This window comes from Balaenoptera ricei, chromosome 1 (genome assembly GCF_028023285.1).
Source record: "Balaenoptera ricei isolate mBalRic1 chromosome 1, mBalRic1.hap2, whole genome shotgun sequence".
In the NCBI taxonomy this organism is placed as follows: Eukaryota; Metazoa; Chordata; class Mammalia; order Artiodactyla; family Balaenopteridae; genus Balaenoptera; species Balaenoptera ricei.
The window spans coordinates 192,078,194-192,097,572 of record NC_082639.1 but is presented as its reverse complement, the minus strand read 5'-3'; the positions used below and the strand labels follow the sequence as shown (position 1 = coordinate 192,097,572).

Below are 19,379 nucleotides of genomic sequence, written 5' to 3'. Positions count from 1 at the left end.
ATGACTGTGCATGCATGTGTGAGCGTGTGCACACACAAGTGTCACTGAGAAGAGTGCCTGACACGGAGAATATCACGCTGGTGTCTTCACTTTCTCCTCACCTCCTTTGGCTCTTACCTCTCACTTACTCAGGAGCCCCAGTGCCTGGGTATGAATCCCAGCTCTGCCCTGTACCAGCTGTGTGACCTTGGGCAGGTTGCTTAACCTCTCTGTGCCCCCATCTCCTCGTCTGGAACATGGGGACGATGACCTCCCAGGGCTGTAGTGAGTGCACTCAGAGCGGAAGTGTGAGGTGCAGTCCTGCCTTGTCCACCCACCTGGGCACAGCAGTCTGGGTGGTCCTCTGCTGAACCCCGCCCTCCATGGGGTTCCGGAAGAGGCTCAGGAGAGGTTTGGCGGGTGAATCCGTAGGCAGGCGGTAGGATGCACACTGAATACATTCACCTTATTTAGAGAATTGTGTTACCCTAATCCTTCAGAGACTTGAGAAAAGGGTCAGGCCCTCATGTACAGAATTTTCCCTCTGGACGTCTACTAGGACAGACGTGGCTCTGGGGAGCTGCTGGACGCGGGCGTTGGTGCTGTGTCCAGTTGCAATGTCGGGGGTGGCATCTGCTGACTCAGGCCTGTCAGAGCCACATCCCAGGATCTTAGAGCTTCAGGGGCTCTTTCCAGGGCCGCCCCAGCCGTGCTGGCAATACCAGCTGCCAGTGATTCCGTTCCTATTAGGTGCCAGGTGACCCACATAGGTTCCTCTTATCTTTACAATAACCTCTGAAGTGTCACTGCGCCCATTCTGCAGGTGAGGAAACTGAGGTCTGTAGAATCAGCACCTCCGCCAGTGAAAGCAGAGCCGGGATTCAGTCTAGGAGAGTCTGGCCTGAAGCGTGCTTGCTGCTTGTGGGGCTGCCTCTCACACGGGGCTCCCGGGCCCGTGAGGTGCTCCAGGGAGCCTGATATTCTTCCTGGGGACTGGGGGCAGCCCTCTCCAAAAACGCCTTCCTGTGACTCCCAGAGTCGTAAACGCCGGGTACAGTCAAGGGAATTAGGAAGAGGACGAGCCCCTCCCCCAACTCTGGCCCCCAAGAAATCCTATAAAGATCAGGACTCCTGCCAAAAAGTTGGGCACGCCTACCTGGCTAAGAAGGTCCTCGTGTATCACCTTGAACAGAACAGACCCTGGTGAGCTGCACCCCAGCTGTGTGACCCTGAGCAGCTGTCCCAGCCTCTCTGAGCCTCCAGTTCCTCTTCTGTAAACAGGCTGAGGGTTACGGGAGACAGGAGAGCAGGGCACCCAGCAAGGCCAGGCATCGGGAGCCACCTAATCCATGGCAGCCTTCCTTCCCCACGCCTTTCCCCTCCTTCCGGAGTCCCAGCCGAGCGTCCCCGTGTTTGGGCACCTGGCTTCGTCACTGCCTCAGAGCTCGGCATGGCTCCTCTCGGGAAGTGGCTGCAGGCAGCGGCCTGGGGCAAACGCCGTGGCCGGGAACACAGCGCGGAGGGCATGAGGGGGGCTAGGCGGGCTCTGGGCTGAGGTCCGCGCGTGAATAGCACTGCCTCGTTCATCACGGGACCAGAGGGGCACAGAGGCCGAGACCAGCCGGCCAAGCCCTGCAGCTGCCCAGAAGAGGAGGTGTTGGTTTCTAGCCCTCAAGGGCGCTCTGTGGGGTCATGGTCGCCGGGCCTGGCTGCCCTTCTCCTTGGTCAGATCCAGCGTGGTATCGAGGAGATTCTGAAATGATCGTTTGGTTGGGAGTGTTGAATATATAAGGAGGGAGTGGTGAGGTTATCCTCCTAGAAGTAATTACAGGCTATAAGACAGACTCCGAAGGGAGATTGTGACAGTTCTTATTTTAAAAAGAAAAAAACATTTGCTTATCCTGGAGATTTTAAGGTAGAATTCCCTGAAATGTATTCTACTTGATGTTAGGAGGCTTGAGAAAAAGAAAAGAACAAACCGTTCTGAGGTCCCCTTGGGGATGGATTTCTGGGTTAAATGCAAGCAGCTTTCTTTACTGCAGGGTTTTCTCTGGGATGCACCCTGGGGATCTCCAGGGATTGAATAAAGGGGCTGCATTTCTCAATGTATTTGGCCGTGGAGCCCTTTGGGGAAAGGTTTCAGTGACTACCTTGCCTGTAGGCAGGGGATGGGTGAAGCCCATTTGTGCTGTCATTCCGAGTCCTTGGTTTCCTTACAAATTCTCCCAGTTTGGGATGGCAGGGGTAGGAGAGGTTCTGGAAGATGTCTTCATGAAGGTGCCGATAAGCTCCACCACACACGATCCGGTGTAGGAACCCCTGAGTGGAAGGAGAAGCAGAGGGCAGTGAGCTCACCTCTCCCAAAGCCACTTCCCGAGCCCTGTTCCGAGTCTGAAGTGACATAGTCAACCAATTTCTGGTCTCAGTCCCTCGCCTCTGGCTCCGGTCCCGGTGAAGACAGTGAGAAAACCTGGAAAGGGAGAATTATGTTACCTGCTCTGTAGATGGTCCAGCCCACTCAGAGGTCACAGCCCCCTTTGCTCCATCAAGATGGTTCAGCCCTCCCCAGGGATACCCAGTGTCAATCAACAAACATTTATGCAGCAGGGACTGTGTGTTTCAAAGATGAAGCATGAGGCAGGAGCTCTTGCACTTAGAGTTTACACCTTGGGCCGGGAGACGGGGTCAGGAAGGGCTCCGGGAAGAGTGCTCTCTGGCTGCCTGCTGGCCACGAAGGGTGTAGGGCTGGGGAAAGGGGGAGATGGGGTCGGGAGACGCTGGACTCCTAGGAGAGGGACGGCCTGGGGTGGGCAGGCCATGCTCATGAAACCATCAGCAAGAAGTTGTAATGATGTGCCATGGGGGTGGTAGGGAGAGCCTCTGGCAGGATGTGACCACAAGGAGCTAATAGCTGTTGGGGGGCAAATGCCACCTGATGCAGAATTAGGAGCAGCAAGGACGGGGGAAGGAGGCCCAGGAGACCCCACTGGTGGCTTCCTGACCATGCTGCAAGTTGGGCTGGGTGTCACCACGTTCCTTGTACAATATGACTGTGCCAGGCATGACTGTGAACACGTCCTGGTCATAAAAGGGCAGCTGGGACAGCTCCGTCGGGCAGTGAGCTTCGTGGACGATCGGGTTCCTCCCGCCGAGCACATCTCGTCCCAGTCCCGGGAAAGTACACCTGAGGTGCCGAGGGCAAGGAGCCCCGCCCGGGAGGAACTAGGGCCCTAGAAAGGTGGAGAGTATTGCTTCAACCCCTCCCTCCAGTAGCCTCCTCCGTGCTCACGTGGGCGGGGCCAGCCCCCCACGCACTATTTCAGAAGCAGGCTTTTAGCTAGTGAGTTGCTTCATACTGATACAAATAACAAATTACAGAAAACAAAATATGTTTAATGGTGCATCTTTTATGTATTTGTATATAATGAACGTTGAAGTCATGTGAACTGATCCACCCACTCAGGGAGGAAAGTAGTCGATGTTAACGGGAGACCCCATGGCTCTTCTTGGGAGTCCTCCAGTACCCCGAATTTTCCAAAAGACCTGGGGATTCGGTCCCCAGGGGGAGTAATTATGACGGAGTCGGGACCTGGAATTTCAGCAACCTGGAATTTCAGCAACCTGCTACTGCCATTGCTCCTCACGGCCACACGGTGTCGCTGTCGACAACTGGTTCCGCCCAGTCCGGGAGCTGAGCCCGTGGGCTGGTTCTCGGTTGCTGGTCAGATCCTGTCCAGGTACTGCAGGTTAAGGAGGATCCCAGTATTCATGTTTTTAAGCTCAGGCGAGGGGGTTCCTCACCAGGTTCCCAGGGGTACGGCTCCCTGTACTTGACTCTGGTTAAACTCGGTCCTCCCCTCCCAACGACAGAAGTCCGTGGCCATCCTCCTAAGAGCATCTGCAAGGGGCCATTACCTTCCCGAGGACCACCCAGGTGACCTGTGGTGCCACTCTTACCAGGGCAGGAGCTCAAACGGCGTGATCATCAGAATCTGCAGTGGAACATCCCCTTCAACAGGAGTCATAGTTTAGTAAGGTACTCGTGTTAGGTCAGCACAAGCCCCTCTGAACTTCAGGTTCAAATGTGAAGCTCTAGGAGAAATAGTGAGGGAATCGGGGGGAGGGGGAGAAGGGTAGGGGTGACTAGCATTTACTAGTTCATGAGATCACTAACTGTGGAACCTTGGGCAAGTAATTTAACCTTTCTTTACAAGCCTCCGTTTTCTCACCTGTACAACCGGATGAGATTAGCACCTACCTCACAAGAATTGTGTAGGAATTAAGTGCGATGTTTCACGTAAAGCACTTGGCACGATGCCTTGCACAGCAAGAGTAATAAACGATCGCTATTATTATCATTATTATTTTATTATTACTATTATTATTATTTCACCACGGGTTTTGTTCACCGCTCCATCCCAGAGCCTAGGGCAGTCCCATGCACAGATGCTCTCGGTAAGTACGTGCTCTCAGGCCGCTTGAGGATAACCTACTACCCGGTGTCCTTCCGCTCCTCGCCAGGGTAGAGCATTCCGCGGAGGAAAATGCAGATCACAATTCACCTGCAACTGTGCCCTCACCTGAGCTCGCTGCCAGGTCGTCGGTCCTTTTCTAACAGTAAAAAGAGAACTAGTTCAAGAAATACATGGTCAAGCTGTGAGGTTGCTTGCTTGAGTGACTTTTCTGAATAGTCATAAAAAATGTAAATAGCATGTAAGGAAAATGAATAGGTATTGAATATTGAATCGACACAAATAGATATTAAGTTGTATTTATTAAAATTGTCATTAGATGTAAATAAGCTTCTGACCTCAATCAAATTATATTTAAATAATTAAGTCAAATATGAATAGACAGGGATCATGCAGGAGAGGAGAGTCTGGATCCCATATTTTTACAAAACAAAAGCACTGATAGCAAATAATTTTGAGCACTCGTTACATGCCCAGCACTGGGCAAGGGACTGAGGGGCACCACTAAGAATGGGAGAAAGGCCTGCCTTCTGGTGGTTTACTATCTGGTTGAAGACTCAATGCACAGCCTGGAAAGTCTATGTTGGGGGCTGGAGAACTCAGGCAATCAGCCTGGGGCAGGACTGGGGGGGAGCAGAGAGGCCCCCAGGACCCGCAGGGTCCGTGTCAGCCAAGGGTGAGGTCGGGCATGAGCAGAGCGTCCGGAGCCGAGGGGTGTTTGGAAGAGATTTTCTAGAACCGTCCCTTGAAGGACACTTCCCTTCAAAGGGGAGCCCTCGGAGGCCGTGGAGCGGGAGAGGGGTATGTGACTTTGTCCTGCAGCTTCACACAGTCTTTCAAGGGCAGTACTTTGAACGCTGTTGATTCTTCCTGGTTTCCGTTCAGCATGGAGGGCAGGGCTAGCTGGGAACAGACTGGGACCCGGATAAAGGATAAAGACGAGAAGGTGCAGGAGACTCTCGGGAACCTGAGTGTGTCAGCGACCTTCCCCTGTCAGGGACAGAGCCGGCCCTTCCATCAGGTAGAAGGCTTGGCCCGGCATCTGAGGCCCCGCTGCCCCATCCCCGTCCATGTGGGCTGCAGCACCCACTCACTTGCTCATTCAGGGACCCCTGAGATCTCCCGTGGCGAGGGCAGTGTGACAAGTGCAAGATGGCATCGACAGGACACTGGGTACACGGGGAGGGGGCGGGTCAGAGAGAATGCCTAGAGGAAATGACAACGAAGTGGAATCTGATAACCGTGGGTGAGAGGAGTTGGTGGCACTTAAATGCAACCCAGGCCAATTATTTCTGAAATAAGAGCATCCTGGTGTCTGGGAAAGGGGCTGTGTGTGACTTAGTCCTACCCCCTCCCAGCCCAGCTTCCTGTCTCATCCTCCCTCCCAGTTATTCAACAAGCATTTGTGCACTCTCTAGCCTGCCAGGCTCTGCCCACACGGAGCTGAAATCACAGGCACTTGTGTTGAGTGGCAGAAAGGACAAACCCAGGAGGGCTGAGGGGGCACATCCCAGCCCCCCCCACCCTGGGGACTGGGGCACAGAAAGCTTTGGTGGTGCCACTCCACACAGGAGGGCTTTGAAAGTCCTGACCGCATGCGGGTTCCTCTGAACCAAAGATGCATTGCCTTCAATAAAGAGTCCGACCCTTAGTTGCCTTATGGCTACCGCTGGGGTTTCTACTGCCGACTCAGTAAGCAGGCTCGGAGCCTCCAGATGTGAGACCCTGGCAGGTGCGAGTGACCAGACTTGTTCCTCAAAGGAAATGACATCGCTGGGCACCTTTTGTAAGGCAGGCCCTGGAAGAGGCGTCTTTGGGTATATTTTTTTCTCATTTGCTCCTCATTCAGTATTCGTCTCCTGGGAGGGATGTTTTAATTATCTCCATACTGGAAACTGTGCCTCAGAGAGGGCACCCAAGCATTAAGGTGTGAACCGGGATTTGAACCCTGCTCTGCGTGTATGTCTTCTGCAGCCCACTGCCTCCTCTCATGATGCTTACAATCACGTTGGAGGGTGGGGTGACACAAAGGAGCCCAGGATGCAAGGCCCTTCCTAATTGATATGTTCACCCTCTTCTTTAGAGACGGTAGCCGGGACCCTCTCCTGCGCGGCACACAGCCCGGGGACCCCGAGGGCCGTGACGACCAAGACCCTGGCGCGGGGCCCGCTGGAGCCGCAGGGCTGCGCCCTGGGAAGGCCCGCGCCCACCCCGCATCCCCGCCGGCTGCTCTGAGACGTGCCCGCACAGTCCACCGCGATGGCTCGCCTTAGGGGGACCTCGGAGCCTGCTCCCAGAGCGAAAAGAAGCCCTGACCAGTCCAGCCGCCCGGAGCCGCGGCTGGCGATGTGACTCGCTCCGCGGGCAGGGCGCGCAGACCCCGAGTCGGGGCGATTCGGGGCACGCTCCGGGTCCGGCTCCGCGCGGCACCATGAACGACGACTTCTGCCGGGCGCTGGCGGCCCGCCGGCCCGCGGCGTCCCCCGGCTGCCTGCCGCTGGGCATCGGGCCCCCTCCCCGGCCGGCGACCCCGGCCCGCGCCGAGCCTCTGGGCGCCGTGCCCTTCCTGCTGTACCCGGGCGCCGCCCGGCCGCCCTACTGCGACGCCTACGCGGCCGCGTTCCCCGGCGCGCCCTTCCCGGGCGACTACCCCTTCGAGCCCGCCTTCATCCAGAAGCGCAACGAGCGCGAGCGCCAGCGCGTCCGCTGCGTCAACGAGGGCTACGCGCGCCTCCGCGGCCACCTGCCGGGCGCCCTGGCCGAGAAGCGGCTCAGCAAGGTGGAGACCCTGCGCGCCGCCATCCGCTATATCAAGCACCTGCAGGAACTGCTAAGCGCCGCCCCCGACGGCCCCGGGCCCCGCGAGCCCCGGGGGCCCCCCTCCCTGGCGCCCGACTCGTCCGAGCCCTCCTGCTGCTCTTCCTCGCCCCTCTTCGAGTCGGAGGACTGCAGCCACTGAGCGGGCTGGGGCCGCCCGGGCTAGGGGTGCTCAGGCGTCCGCGGCACCCTCCCTCCGCCAGCGCAAGCCCGGCCCCGTCCCTTCCAGCGGGGGGGACGGGGGCGGGGTGGGGGGGACGAGGGGCACGAGAGACGCCAGAGCGGCAGTCGGGGGGCGGCGAGGGCGCGCGCCCCGTCCATGCCGGCCACCCCGGGGTCGGGCTCCGGCTCGGCCTCAGCCCCGCGCCGGGGAAGGTCGGAGGTACCCCGGTCGTGGTGGTCCTGCTCCGTCCTCCGTGGCCACGGGCGCAGCCCAGGAGGCGAGTCTGCTCTGGTCCGCACGCCACGCCCCTGCTCTCCACGAGATGGCCTCAGACACCAGCGTCCGCTTCGGGGTCTTGCTTGTCTCCTCCCCCCACCCCCCCTGCCCCCAAGAGGAGCCCAGAGGGAGAGACGCAGGCCAGATTCAGCCTGCACTCAGCCCAGGAGGCGGCGGAGTGTGTGCGCTGGTGGCGCCCTCTGGCTTCCTTAATGGAGGGCCTTACCCACCCCACGCCCCAGTGTGACCCTTTCCTTCCCCCCCGCCCGCCCCCGGGGTGGGTGAGGACTGCGTGTCCCCCCCTCAGACTGTACTCTGTGGGCCTGGGGACCGCATGGGTGTACCTGCGCTGTGTTTGCACGAAGGGGCTAAATAAAGACGTTGGGTTTTGTAATTCCCAGGTCGTTGTCCTCCTTCCCTTCTCTGGCGCCCTGTCTCCTTCCCACTCAAGCACTTGCCTCCAGGGTGTGTGGGGTGTTCTGTTACCTCATGCATTCAACTAACATTTACAGAGAGCTTAGTACATGCCAGGGGCAGTGTGGGGAGGGCACAGAGTCCCAGAGATAGACACCGCCCCTTGCACAGCTAGGGGCAGGCTGGGGGGGAGAGAAAGGTGGGCACACCCAGGAGGCCTCCCCACGGGGCGTAGGCATGGGGTGAGGGTGCAGGATCTTGGCCTGACGGCTGCAGGCAGAGATGTGAGGGAGGGCTGTGGACTCCTACTGCGCTGGACCACCCAGCACCCTTTCTGGACGGTGTCATGGGCCTGCGGGGAGGGGTGGGTTGAACCTTGACACCAAGGAGCTAGTCTGAAGCTTGAGGCTCCATTGCACTTCGCGAGCTCTCCGTCGCCCCAGCCTTGAACCTTCCATCCTGTCTCCCTCTGCCCCAGCCCAGACCCATGTGTGAGCCCCCAGCCCCACCCCCAGCCTCCTTGGGGACATACCGGGCTGTCACTGGCTGGGCTGGGGAGGAATGACAGCTGCCTGGCCGCGGGAGCTCGGCTGGGCAGCAGAGAGCCCGCGGAGGCTCATTTTACTCGCTGGGAGCAGGGAGAGTGATCCCCGGCCCGCCCCGGTTGCCTCAGCAGGGCAGGCTCGCCCAGGGGCTCAGCCGCCCGCTCCCCAAGGCAGGGGCACTGGGGACTCGGGGAAGAGAGGGCAGCGGGTGGGGAGCAGGAGAGGCTGAGGCTACGGGAGCCATGGAGCCGTCCTTGCACCAGGATGAGGGCCTGAGGAAGAAACAGCCCAAGAAGCCTGTTCCCGAGGTCCTGCCCAGGCCGCCCCGGGCCTTGTTCTGCTTGACTCTCCAGAACCCCGTGAGGAAGGCCTGCATCAGCATCGTGGAATGGAGGTATCCTTCAGGGCCAAGGGGCTGCACGGAGAGAGTGTGTGTGTGTCATGGGAGGGGAGGAGCGGGGCTCACAGATCTCAGGCTTTGGGGGCCGGAGACCGGGGCCTGGGGATGGAGCTGGGAGCCTTTGGGAAGGAAGCCCTCAACCGAGGAGCAGGGGGAACCGGCGGGGCTTCCAGGGGCCGGGGCTGAGGCCCAGGTCCTGGAGGCAGCCTGGGTGCCTCTGTAGTGTCTCTGGAAGGTGCTGGAAGGTGTGCCCAAATCCCCAGTCCCCAGCGTCGAGGGCTCCTCTCAGCCTCCCTGGGATATGGGACAGGGCTGGGGTGGGGGGAGGCGACAGCGGGCCGGGTGGGGAGGAGAGATGGGCCTGCACCCAGCTCTGCTGTGAACAGCAGGCCTGGGTGGGAGGCACCACGTGGGCACAGGGACATGAGCCCCCTTCTATGTTGGCATTAGCTCTGCGAGGAAGAATGATGACAATTTCCAGCTTATTTGGGGAAGAGAGGAAGGAGATGCAGAGGGGGGAGGCCATTGTCAAGTGGGTGCTGAGTGAGCTGGTCGGGAATATTTGAAATACTTCTGAAGGGTTTTGGAAGACCAGGCTCCCACCAGCTGTTGCCTAGAAGAAAGGAGAGTAAGGGAGCGGGAGGGACAAGGAAAACCCAGGCGGAGCCGGAAGGTCTGGGTAGGAGTCAGCCCTGCCCCCTCGAGGCACTGTCGTGCCCTCCGCTGTCGGGGGGGCGGGGTCAGACTTCCCCACCCGTCTCTCTCGCCTGCATCCTGTCGCCTCTCCAGTCCTCTGCCCCGAGGCCGCCTCTCTTCAAACCCCAGAGGAAGGTGGCTGGGAAGGGCACGGGGTCTCCCTCTAGCCATCTGTACAGGGCGTCCCCCAACCACGCACGAAGAGCTCGGCCCTCCCCCCTTCTCCCCCTCAGTGCCCTCCACACCCGCCCTCGAATGGTCAGCCTCCCCGGAGGCTGTGCCGCTCACCAGCAAATCCAGGGAGCCTGGTGGGAGTGCCCTCCGGAAAACGGCCGGCAGGGCCTGTGTGGGTGGGCGCAGGGCCCTGGGGCCACGGATGCCGTCGGTTACCGTCGGTTACCGGCCCCTCCTCAGGCTGCAGAGTCCGGGCTTCATCCCTCCCGGCCCGCTTCCCGGGGGTGCTTAGCCCAGGCCGCAGCAGCCCCAGCCTCCCTTGCTGATTCTGCGAGGGCGCCGCGGCGTGTCTGGCCGTGGCTCCGCGGAGCGGGGAGAGCGGTGGTCGGTAGAGCAGGGGGTGGGGGGGTAGGTACTGAGACGGGGGCTTAAGTGTCCCCGGGCCTTGAGGCTGAGTAGCCCCCAGCCAGGAGCCAGAGCCTCGTGGTCCCAAAGCGCCTCAGTGGACGCTCCCTGTAGGAGGAGAGGGAGGCGGGTGGCCCACAGGAGCCCGGCCCCGTCTGTGCCCTGCAGGAGGGCAACGTGGGCCCATCAGCCTGGCCTTGTAGTCAGTCCAGACAGACCCCCAGCGCGCTCTTCCCCTTAATCCCACAAATCCCACGCCTCACTCGAGGGCTCTCCTTAACCCTGCACCAGACCCTTCGAGACCATCATCTTACTCACCATCTTTGCCAACTGTGTGGCCCTGGCCGTGTACCTGCCCATGCCGGAGGATGACAGCAACACTCTGAACCTCGGCCTGGTAAGATGGGTCTTCCCTTCCTCCTGCCGGCCTGCTGCCCAGGCTGCGGGCTGGTAGATGATGCTGGAGCTACAGCCCCCAAGGATACAGACCCCACGTCCCCACCACCTGCAGGACTGGCTGAGTGGCTCAGAGCTTTGCAGAGCTTTGGATTCCATCATATCAGCACTGGGCAAGTACCCGCTGTGCCAGGGGCGCTGTGCTGAGCTCCTTACGAGAGTAAGCCATGTCCTCCTCACCACAGCCCCTAAACTAGTCCCATTTGACAGATGTGGAAACTGAGGCTTTGTAAGGCCAACGATGGGGGCTGAATGCTGAGTTCCCTTCCGTGGTTGTAACCCGGAAGGATCGTGCTTCTGTGGAGCTTGCCTTTCCGCGATGGTTTGACGGAGAGAGAGCACATGTGTTAGAGCCACGCTCTCCTCACTCCGTCACCAGTAGCAAGTCCACAGGCCAGAAAAGGCCACGGCTGGAAGGGGTTTTCCAGAATCAGGCTGTCCTGGCTCCTCCCCACCTCACTGTGTTTATGGGTGAGAAAACTGAGGCTTAAGGGGGGTAAAAGATGGACTTACCCAAGAGCTAGATCATAATAAAATGCTTGACATTTATTAAGTGCTTATTAGATGCCAGGTTCTGTGCTAAATAGTCTACATTATTATCTTTTTCACTTCCTGTAACTGCCCCCGTGAAGTCAGTAACGTTATTAGACCCATTACAAGACAAGGAAACCGAGGCTCAGGGGGTCACCCACATGCACGCGTCTTCTCATAGGGTCTCAGACGCGGGGCTCTGACTTTCAGACCTGGCCTGTATAGCTGTGCCACCAACGTGGTAACAGTACGAGGGGCCCTGGGGAAGCCCCTGGAGATGTTGTTCTCGGGCATTTACCAGGCTCCTGAGGGGACAGGCCGATGGACCCGCCCTTTCAGCACGCTTTTCCTGCACTAACTCTGCGGGGTGGGCGGAAGGAGAGCTGTCAGCACGCGTCCAGGGCCTGAAAGGATGGCATTTATTTCTGCCTCTGCTTTGCGCTGGTTTCCATGGGAATCTATCTTGAGCTGGGGAGAAGCTGGGATTCTAAGTGTGTGCTTGGCTATAAGTGGAAGAGCTCGGAGAGTGGGATCGAAAGCAGGCAGGGCCTGCGGTGAGGCAGGCGGGGAAGGTGCTTCTCGGAGCCTGGGCCCCATGAGGCTGGTCCCTTGTCTACGCTCTGGAATCCAGGAGGGTCCTGCATCCACTCCACCCTTTAGGAGTTCATATCAGGGGGCCTCGGTTCCATTTCAACTCCTTAAGAAGTTGACTGTTTTGGAAAGAAACTCCACCCTCCTTGAAGGTGCAGAATCAGACTTTAGTGGGTATGTCGCCTGCCATCTTGAAACAAAACGGCTGCCCTAAAAAGTTCACACGGTGCTGTGTGCTTGCCTTTGGCCTGTGGGCTGAGTGACGGAGTCTTGGGTAAGTTCTAGGGCTCGTAGAGACAGGGTGATGAGTTCCCTGGCAGAACCGGACCGGAAACCTTCCCAAAGTAACGACCATCACGTCAAAGGTCAGAGCTGGGTGGGTCATTGCTCATCAGTGAGGGACCCTTTGTTGTGAAGCCCAGAGAGGGCAGGTGATACTCAAGGTCACACAGCCAGCTCCTAGCTGAGGCCTCCCCGCTTCTACTTGTAGTTATAGGCTGATCTCCGCAAAAGCCAGCAAGAGGGAAGGGAGGGCAGTTAGAGCAGGAGGGAGGGAGATGGGGGCTTTCTCTCTTCCTTGCCCTATTGGCCACTTTGTAGGAATCTGAGGAAGGTCTGGGACCCCCCCAGTCATCCAACAGAACCACGGTTGGGAGAAGGGAGGCCCAAGGACCCACTCTGCACTAACTTTCTTACTTATTTAACAGATATTTGTCGTGTGCCTGTTACATCCCTGGTACGTACAGGGGACCTACTTGTGAACCAAACAGACATAATTCCCATCTTGACAGAGATTAATTCATCCAATCAATCAAACAAGCAGTTAAAAGGAAATGGGAAACATGCAAGGTCTGGGTGCACTTGGACGTTGTCCTGGAGGAGAACTTGAGTGAGACGGGGGGGTCAGGGTGGCCCCAGCGGATGGCATGTCTGACCTGAGCCTGGAGGGCAGGGCCGGCTTCACGGGGTGTGACCTGCACTCGGGAGGGCCCTGTGCTCAGGGGGTGATGCTCTGGGGTGGCATCGAAACATCTGATAATTTCATCTTTGAGTCCATGTTTTGTAAGTGAAGTTCGACGGGGACAGGGCACGGGGCCGTGGCTCACTCGTGGTCCTGCCTTCTGTCACTTCCTACCCCTCCCCTGTCTCTGAGGACAGACTCTCAGCTCAGTCTCCTGGGAGGCCACCTGGCAGAGCCTGGGCGTGGTCCTGGGAGCGTCAGGGTTGGCACACGTGCCCTTTGGTGTGTCAGTCCCCAGCCTGGGCTGACAGCACCACGGCCCATTCAGAGAGGGCCCTGCAGGGTCCAGCTTCCGGCCCACCCCCCTCCTGGTGCTCAGTGTCTCCTTGGGGGAGGCCTGTCCGCCTTGGGTGGAGGCACTGGGCCCGTGTGAAGGGCCAGGGCATGGCTGGGGGCGGCATGTGCGCTGGGTCACGGAGGGGAGGTGCCTGGAAGGGTCTGCACCCTCCACAAAGCACTAAATAGGCCATAAACCCCACCATGATAGGCTGACAAAGGGAGCGTGGAAGGAAGGCATCTTAGCACCTTTAATGGCACAGGTTGTGAACAAGCGCCCTGCACTTGCATCTTGCACTGGGCAGGCCGGTCCTGGAGAGGGTCCCGGATGAGGGTGGGGCATGGAGAAGAGGCTGTCACAGCCCCGCAAGAGGAGAGCTCTGGGTGAGGGGCCACGTGGGCAAAGGACTGGGGGCACGAGGTAGAGAGATGGGCTGGGATTTGGAGCATCTCTCAGGCTATCAGGTAGAGCGAGGGGGGTGGGGGGTGGGGCGGAAGCAGGGAAAGTGGTGTCCAGTGGAACTGAGGCCCAGGTGATGGTGAAGACGGAGAAGTGGGAGATTTAGGAGGGGGGATCTGTGGCCTTGGTGCCTGACGGGCGTGCGGACAGAGTGTGGGGGAGGGGAGGAAGACGGCGAGGGTGACACTTGGGTTTCAGAGGGGGTGACGGAGCAGATGGTGGTATCGCTTTCCGAGACAGGCGTTCCTGGGGGAGGAGCAGGCTGGACTGGGGGAGGGGGACGGCGAGGTCAACCCCAGACGGTGCAGGTGCAGAGGCTGCGTCCACCCAGCACGTAGATTTGCAGGTCTGAGCACTGGGTGACAGAAGCTCCCTCACTTTGGGTGACTGCAGACTAGCTGGGGTGAAGGGGGAAAGGTCAGGGGGCAAGAAAGCCTTCCCACAGGGGCCTGGTGTGCAGACTCGAGGCAGCTGGCACCCTCGCTCGTGGGAGGGAAGCCTCGACACCTGTCCTGGGAACAATCTCCCCTGGGAGGCAGGGGGCCCCTCCGGGAGCTTTTTCCTCCCCCTCCTCCTCCTCCTCCTCCTCCCCCCTCCTCCTCCTCCCCCCAGCTCTCACTGAGGCTGAAAGCTGCATCAGCCTGGCTGGAGAAGCCGATGGTGGTTCAGACAGTGGGCTCTGGAGCTACAGCTGTGTGATCTTGGGCAAGTTACTTAACTTCTCTGTGCCCTCAGTTCCCTCACTTGTAAAATGGGGATAACACCGCAAAGTTCAGAGAAGGTTCTGGATGAGTCAAGCCCTTATAAATTATGCCACGTTGTCTATCGACACAAGGAATCTTTATCATGAGGGGATCACAGTGCCTCGGCGTGGGCTCCCCAGCCACAAAGCCCCTGGTCACAGAGACCCCGGGTTGTTCCAGAGTCAAAGTGTATAATCCCTGGCAGCTATGACCAAAGGATTATTTCAGACAAAAAATTCTCCTTCACCCCACCCACCATCTGTCCCCAATCTCTTTAACCCTTCTCCTCTCCTTCCAACATCCAACTCATCTGAACGGCTTTCCTGACCCCGCCCCCGGCCCCATCCTCCAGCCAATCATCATCATCGCTGTCACCATCATCATCTTCATCCTCAGCTGTCGGGCACCTGCCCCATGCCAGGCGCTGCTCTGATGCTCTCAGTGCATTATCCCCCTGAATGCCCACCACGGCCCCCCAAGGCAGCACTATTATATTTCTCACTTTTACAGATGAATAAACGGAGGCACAGGGCATGCCCAGTGGACTCCGCGGGCAGACCTGTACCCTCGGTGGGGCATTGGGTGTGGCTCCCTGGACATCAGAAGGGGACACAGGAGGAGAGTGGTCTCTGCTTCCCTGGGGAGTGGCCTGGGGGGGCCGGGTCCCAGGACAGCAGGTCCCGGGCCCTCCCTGCGTGCGACCCCACTTTCTCCTGACTGTGGAGGTGCCGCCCGTCCAGGCCAGGACAGATGCTGAGATCCAGCCCCACCCCTACCTGCCCCAGACAGCAGGCTGCTTTAGGCCTGCAGGGCCAGCGGCTAACACAGCTGTCCCGGGGTTCTCCCAGCCGAGTGGAGGCTGGGGACACCGGTCACAAAGCGGCACCATGTGTCAGGGAAGCAGGAGGATGGAATAGACCCTGAGCTGCCCCGGGGCCAGCGAAGGGCAGGGAGGTGAAGGCTGAGACCAGCGCCCAGGGCGCTGGCCCCCAGCCCAGACCAGGACCCTGAAAGTCCGGTTCTGCCCCTCGAAGGGCTACCTGCTCCCTGAGGCCTGCAGGAGCCCTGCTCCTGGGGGACCCCCTGACTGAATTAATTAAAGGAAACCTTTGGGAGGGTCTCCATTCCAGCCTGGGCCAGCCTGAGGGGACCCACGTGGAAAAACAACAGCAGTGACCAGAGTTACCAGTTCTTGGGACAGGCTAGAAATGATCTATCTATCACTTCGCCCACAAACTAAAAGTAAAAACTGATTAAAATATAGAAGGAACGCATGTCAGAGGTTAATTCAACGCGTAAGAGAACAAGGAGGAGGGTAGAGTTGGCTCAAAGAGAATTTGAGAAACAGGAATCTATGCTATCGGAGAAAAGGTGATAGGCTAGGATTGCCGGGTGGGACGCTGAGCTGGTTACAGGGCTATGAAAGTGTGTCCATGGGATGGCGGTTTCTATCAGGCAGAAACCATTTGTGTCTCTACTGGGCAGAATCCTGAGACTCAAACAAAGGTACGGCCCCCAGGTCAGTGGTTTTCAGGGCGGGGCAGGGGAGGGGCGTTTGGCGGAGCCTGGAACTTGGGGAGGGGCCTGTGTCCTGAGCGCCGCTAGCCTCTAGAGGTCAGAGGTTAGGGTGCTGCTACACCTCCCCCCCCCCCCGCCCCCCGCAACTCACAGGACAACCCCGCTCCTGCCAACAAAGAGCTGCCCACCCCAAATACGGGGAGTGCAGAGGCTGAGAAACCCGCCCTAGACAACGAAAGACTCCTTGGCCAGACCTGTTAGCAAAGGTTCCAACAAGGACACGGTGCCTGATTTCCGAGCTCTAAATGGTTTTTGGTAACACGGGTCAAGCTAGCCTTGGTGCTGCAGGCGCGGGGAGGCCGGCGGGACTGGATGGGCCTTTCTCCCCTCCGGGGCCTCCCTCCCTCCCAAGCCTGCCTGCCCTCAGACCGCGGCCCCTGCACATTCCTGGGGCTCCGGTTGCTGCCGGCTAAGCCTCTGGCATCCAGGGCGCTGTCTTTTTTTAGGGTCCGGAATGTGCCTGCTGAGGCCACAGCCCACTCCACCTCCCCTCGGAAGGACCCCAGTTCTGGCCTGGCCCGTCAGAGACCCTGGACTTGCAGGGCACAGGCGTCCGATCCGGGGCCACCGGACAAGCTTCTGGCAAAATGACAGGAAAGCTTGGCTTTCAGGCCCCACTCGGAGCCTGCCCTCTCCCACCCAGGGGACTCAGAGTCCCCCACCCTCACCCGCACCCCTCACCCCAGGCACCGCGTAGGCACTGAGATGGTGGACGAACAAAGCCTTCAGAGACGCCCTGAGCGCTTGGCCCAAGCCGGTCGGTCTCAGGGAGCCCTGGCAAAGCACGGGCCTTCAATCAGCCACAGCGCCTCTGGCTGACTTTGGTGGCAGCTTTCTCCAGGCCGTGAGCCCCAGCACCCTCCTCCGTGCCTGGGCGAGCAGGGGACTGCCCTCCCAGGACCGTCATGGTGACGAGTGTCTGGCAGGCACACGGGGTGGCTGGGTAGGCGGCCGCGCTGTCCCCTCTCTGCCCTCACAGTGCTCCTAGCCCACGGCCAAGGCCCTCTGAGCCCAGGCCTGGGGGGCGAGGAACAGGATCCGATGAGCCCCTCCAGGGGTCCCTGGGTGCCCCTTCTCCCCCTCCCAGCACAGCGTGGTTGAGGCCACGGACTCTGGATTCACATTATGGCCCTGCCACTCAGAAGCGATCCTGGAGAAATTACCTAACCTCTCTGTGGTTCAGTTTCCTCATCTGTTAAATGGGAGTAAGAGTGCCCCCCTTCAGGGTCCCTGTGAGGATGAACTGTGTGTGTGTGTGGCTAGGACAGGGCCTGGCACACAAGCTTAGTGACCCAGAGCTGTTGTCACCACGATTACCCAAGACAGTACCATCTCCCGCCCTCTCCCAGGTGGGCTCCCCGCTTTCCCTCCTCCGCCACCACCACCCCACCCCAGGCGAAGAGGCCCCTCCTCTGTGACCCTCAGCTCCGCTGGCTCCCTTGTCTGGACTGCCCCACACGCCTGACCCGCCCGGACCCGTGGGAGCTGGTTCCCCTTGCGGGAAGAGAAGGGGAAGGCAGGGTGGTGGAGAAGCCCACTCAGACCCCATCCGTTTGGGTGAGAGCTCATCGGGATAAATATAGCCACTTCCCTCACTCCAACAGGTCATTTTCCAGACTTGGAGGCTGAGGTGGTCATGGAGACAGATGCCAGGGCCTGGGACACTTGTGGGTGGCGCGGTCACAGGATGCCAGGCCGGCTTCCCCGAGACGCTTTTGGCCGAGTCGGGGCAGGTGGACTGGAGCCCCACTCCCCTCCAAGCCCCACATCCCTCAGCTGCACGTAGGAAAAGCAGCAGAGTAGGAGTGAAGCTCAACCCACCACTGGGGTGCCCAAGAAGTACCATCTTTATTCCTAGAAACCAACTTTGTTTGGGTCCTAAGCCCACATCCCTCTGGGATGGAGAGAACTTCAGTCAGGGTTGTTCTCTGGTCATCCTGCTGCCCCAGCCCCGGGTCTCAGGCAGCACCAAGAAGCAGGGCTGTAGGGCCTCGTCCAGCCTGGCTGAGGCCATGTTGTTCTGGCCATGTGGTTCCCCAGGCCACTGTCCGCTGTCTCCATGTTCAGGAAGTTCAGGAAGCAGGAGTCCTTGGCAAGCCTGGACCCTGCTTTCCCGGGGGTCCTCAGGGCCCTCTCCCAGACCCAGCCACATCTTCAGGGTGCTATTAGGAAGCAGGCCCAAGGTTGATCTACCCTTGAACCTCTAAACCCTGGGGTGGGTCTCTGTTTTGCTGGGGAGATGCCTCCACCATGCCTCCCACACCAGGGTTGGGCCTCAGGAAACCACCAGCCGGGACCTGCCTCCAAACCTCTCCCGAGGCAGAGGGCCCAGCATCTGCTTAAGGGGCGAGACAGGGGATGACTCCAGGAGGGAAACAGTCACTGACTTGTAAAAGCATCTCGTGGCAGCACTGTGCGCCAGCCTGCTCCGAGCGCTGGCTGTGAGGACCACCACGGGCCACCCCCCTACAAGCACCAGCTCCCCATCCCTCAGCCAAATCCACTTTGGCTCATTGAAGCAGACGTGCCTTAAAGAGTTAACAAATAGAGTGGAATGCCACCCCCGTCCCCCCCCCCCCCCAGTAAGATTTGTGTCCTAACAGGTCCCAGTGCCTTGACCCTAAGGAAGGAGCCTCAGCCCTGGGATGGGTCGGCCGCCTTCCCAGGACCTGTGACTACAGCTGCCTGTGGCGACTCTGCAGCCCTGCCCGACCAGCCCGTTAGGGTCTTTCTGTGGACCCTGCAGATCCCAGAGCCCTCCAAGGGGCTGCCGGGGGGCTGGGGGGCTGGGGCCCAGGCCAGTGGTCGGGCAAGCCCCAGTGCCTGGGGCAGGAGTGCGGCCCCTCTGCAGTCAGACAGGGAGACTGAGGCCGCGCAGGCCCCCTGGAGGGAGCCCAGCCCACTCCCACCCCCTCCCCACAGAGCCCGGGGCCTGCCAGGGCGGGTGAGCAGTCGGGCCAGGGTAGCTGACCCTCGGAGAGGGAGGACGCAGCCCGAAAATAGAGGCAGTGAGAGCGGGGGATGCAGCCTGAGTCCCGCTGCTTTCAGCCCAGGACTTTGGGAGGGTCTGGCTCCAGCGCCCGCAGAAGCAGGTGCAAGGCCTGTGGGTCGGGGTCACGTACCAGGCCCACCTCCGGCCAAGCGTGGCCCCAGGGGCCCAGCGAGAGGCCTGTCTGTGGAGGGACGTTTGGTAATTAAGGTCCTTCCTTCTAGGGAGCTGGTATCGGAGCCCTCGCCTCAGAGACAGACAGGCTTATGGTCCTCCCTCGAGGTCCGGGGGCCAGGGGGGCCGGGGCAGGCGTGTCTTCCCTGCTCTGGAGCCGGAGCCTGGGGTCTAGCGTCCCTTCTCAGGAATAGAGATGGCGAGGCCACATCTGCTTTT

The 19,379-nt window shown here is 59.6% G+C and overlaps 2 protein-coding genes across 3 annotated transcripts in view; both read left to right on the top strand.

Annotated features, from left to right (window-relative positions):
• Positions 1-6,882: 6,882 nt before the first annotated feature.
• ASCL5 (achaete-scute family bHLH transcription factor 5) lies at positions 6,883-7,410 on the top strand. Its single transcript, XM_059906270.1, has one exon. It carries the CDS (start codon positions 6,883-6,885, stop codon positions 7,408-7,410), a length of 528 nt encoding a protein of 175 aa, XP_059762253.1.
• Positions 7,411-8,372: 962 nt separating this feature from the next.
• CACNA1S (calcium voltage-gated channel subunit alpha1 S) overlaps positions 8,373-19,379 on the top strand; it is a 62,782-nt gene continuing 51,775 nt past the window's right edge. For both annotated transcript variants that reach the window (XM_059943174.1, XM_059943167.1), the window contains exons 1-2: positions 8,373-9,060; positions 10,633-10,738. In XM_059943174.1, coding sequence (XP_059799157.1) covers positions 8,909-9,060; positions 10,633-10,738 — 258 coding nt within the window. In that variant the 5' untranslated portion in view covers positions 8,373-8,908. The remainder of the gene's footprint in view (positions 9,061-10,632; positions 10,739-19,379) is intronic.

Bases quoted from the DNA above. Each gene is read 5' to 3' on its own strand.
- ASCL5 (XM_059906270.1), top strand. From the start codon at position 6,883: ATGAACGACGACTTCTGCCGGGCGCTGGCGGCCCGCCGGCCCGCGGCG.